General features: G+C 59.6%; 1 protein-coding gene across 1 annotated transcript; it reads left to right on the top strand.

Moving 5' to 3' along the window:
* Positions 1 to 1188, top strand: BBK36DRAFT_1082445 (hypothetical protein; the record flags this gene model as incomplete). The annotated part of the gene is made up of 1 exon (XM_024888924.1): positions 1 to 1188. A coding segment is annotated over one exon (1188 nt), but the record flags the coding sequence as incomplete, so codon positions are not given.

Genomic DNA, 1188 nt, shown 5'->3' with positions numbered 1-1188 from the left:
GCGGCAAGCGAGCTGTGCCGGCATCCTTCATCATGGCGGCCAACAAGATTATGCGGGATTCGGTGGAAGGGATGGACGCCACGGCGATTCAGGTCTTGGCCAAGCACCCCATTGGCAACCCGATCCTCCAGCTCATCTTGGAGCTGGACTTGACACTCAACAAGGGTGAGGCCAAGGGTGAGGCCAAGGGTGAGGCCAAGGGCGAAGATGGACAGACCAGCAATGCCTCGCCTTCTCTCCTCCAGAAGCTCCTCCCTGGCGCCCCCAAATCCCTGTCTGATGGCTCTTCCGCGGCCTCCGAGTTCGTCAACGGCATGATATATGACCAGATCGGCTCGCGCCTCATCGAAACCCTCGTCACGCACGCGCCGGGAAAGATCTTCAAGGCGCTCAACCAGAACATTTTCCTTCCCAGGATACAGGGCTACGTCCGCAACGACATTTCGTGCTACCCTGCCATCCGGGTACTACAGCGGCTCGGCAAAGACGATCTCGCCAAGGCCGTCGATCAGATCGCGCCCACCGTTCCACAGCTGGTCTCTAAAGCAAGATACAACGTCCTGACGACTCTCTTCGAGCGATGCGCGGCGAGAAACATCAACGACGAGATCAAGAAGCTGATCAAGGGCCTGAAAGAGGGATGCGGCAGCCAACCCGCCGATCTAGTCATGACACTGTGCTCCTTGTCTGCCAGCGAAGAGGAAGAGAAGAAGAAGAAAAAGGACGTGAATCAGCTCACCAAGAACGAATATGCCGTCCAATCCCACGGCGCCAAGCTACTGACCACTCTCCTATCCATCTCCGGCCCATCCAAGGCCGTCCACGAATCCATCCTCGCCCTGCCATCCGACCTCGTCCTCCGCCTCGCCAACACCTCGCTGCCCACCGTCACCCTCCTCACCACCGCCATCAACACGCCGTCTTCCAACTCCGTCTTCCAAAAGGGCCTCGTCAACACGCTCTTGCCACGCATTCCCGACCTGGCCATGTCCCAGTACGGCCACAACCTCGTCAACGCCATCGCCGAGATCCCCAGCAAGGGCAAGGACTGGAGCATACCCCAGCACATCAAGGACAAGGTCATGACCGCCCTCGCGGCGCACGAATCCCAGCTGCGAGAGTCGTGGATGGGGCGCAGCGTCTGGAGGACGTGGAAGGGAGACATGTGGAAGACGCGGCGCTTCGACT

Source organism: Trichoderma citrinoviride, assembly GCF_003025115.1.
Source record: "Trichoderma citrinoviride strain TUCIM 6016 unplaced genomic scaffold BBK36scaffold_437, whole genome shotgun sequence".
Taxonomy (NCBI): Eukaryota; Fungi; Ascomycota; class Sordariomycetes; order Hypocreales; family Hypocreaceae; genus Trichoderma; species Trichoderma citrinoviride.
This window is presented reverse-complemented; position numbering and strand designations above follow the sequence as displayed.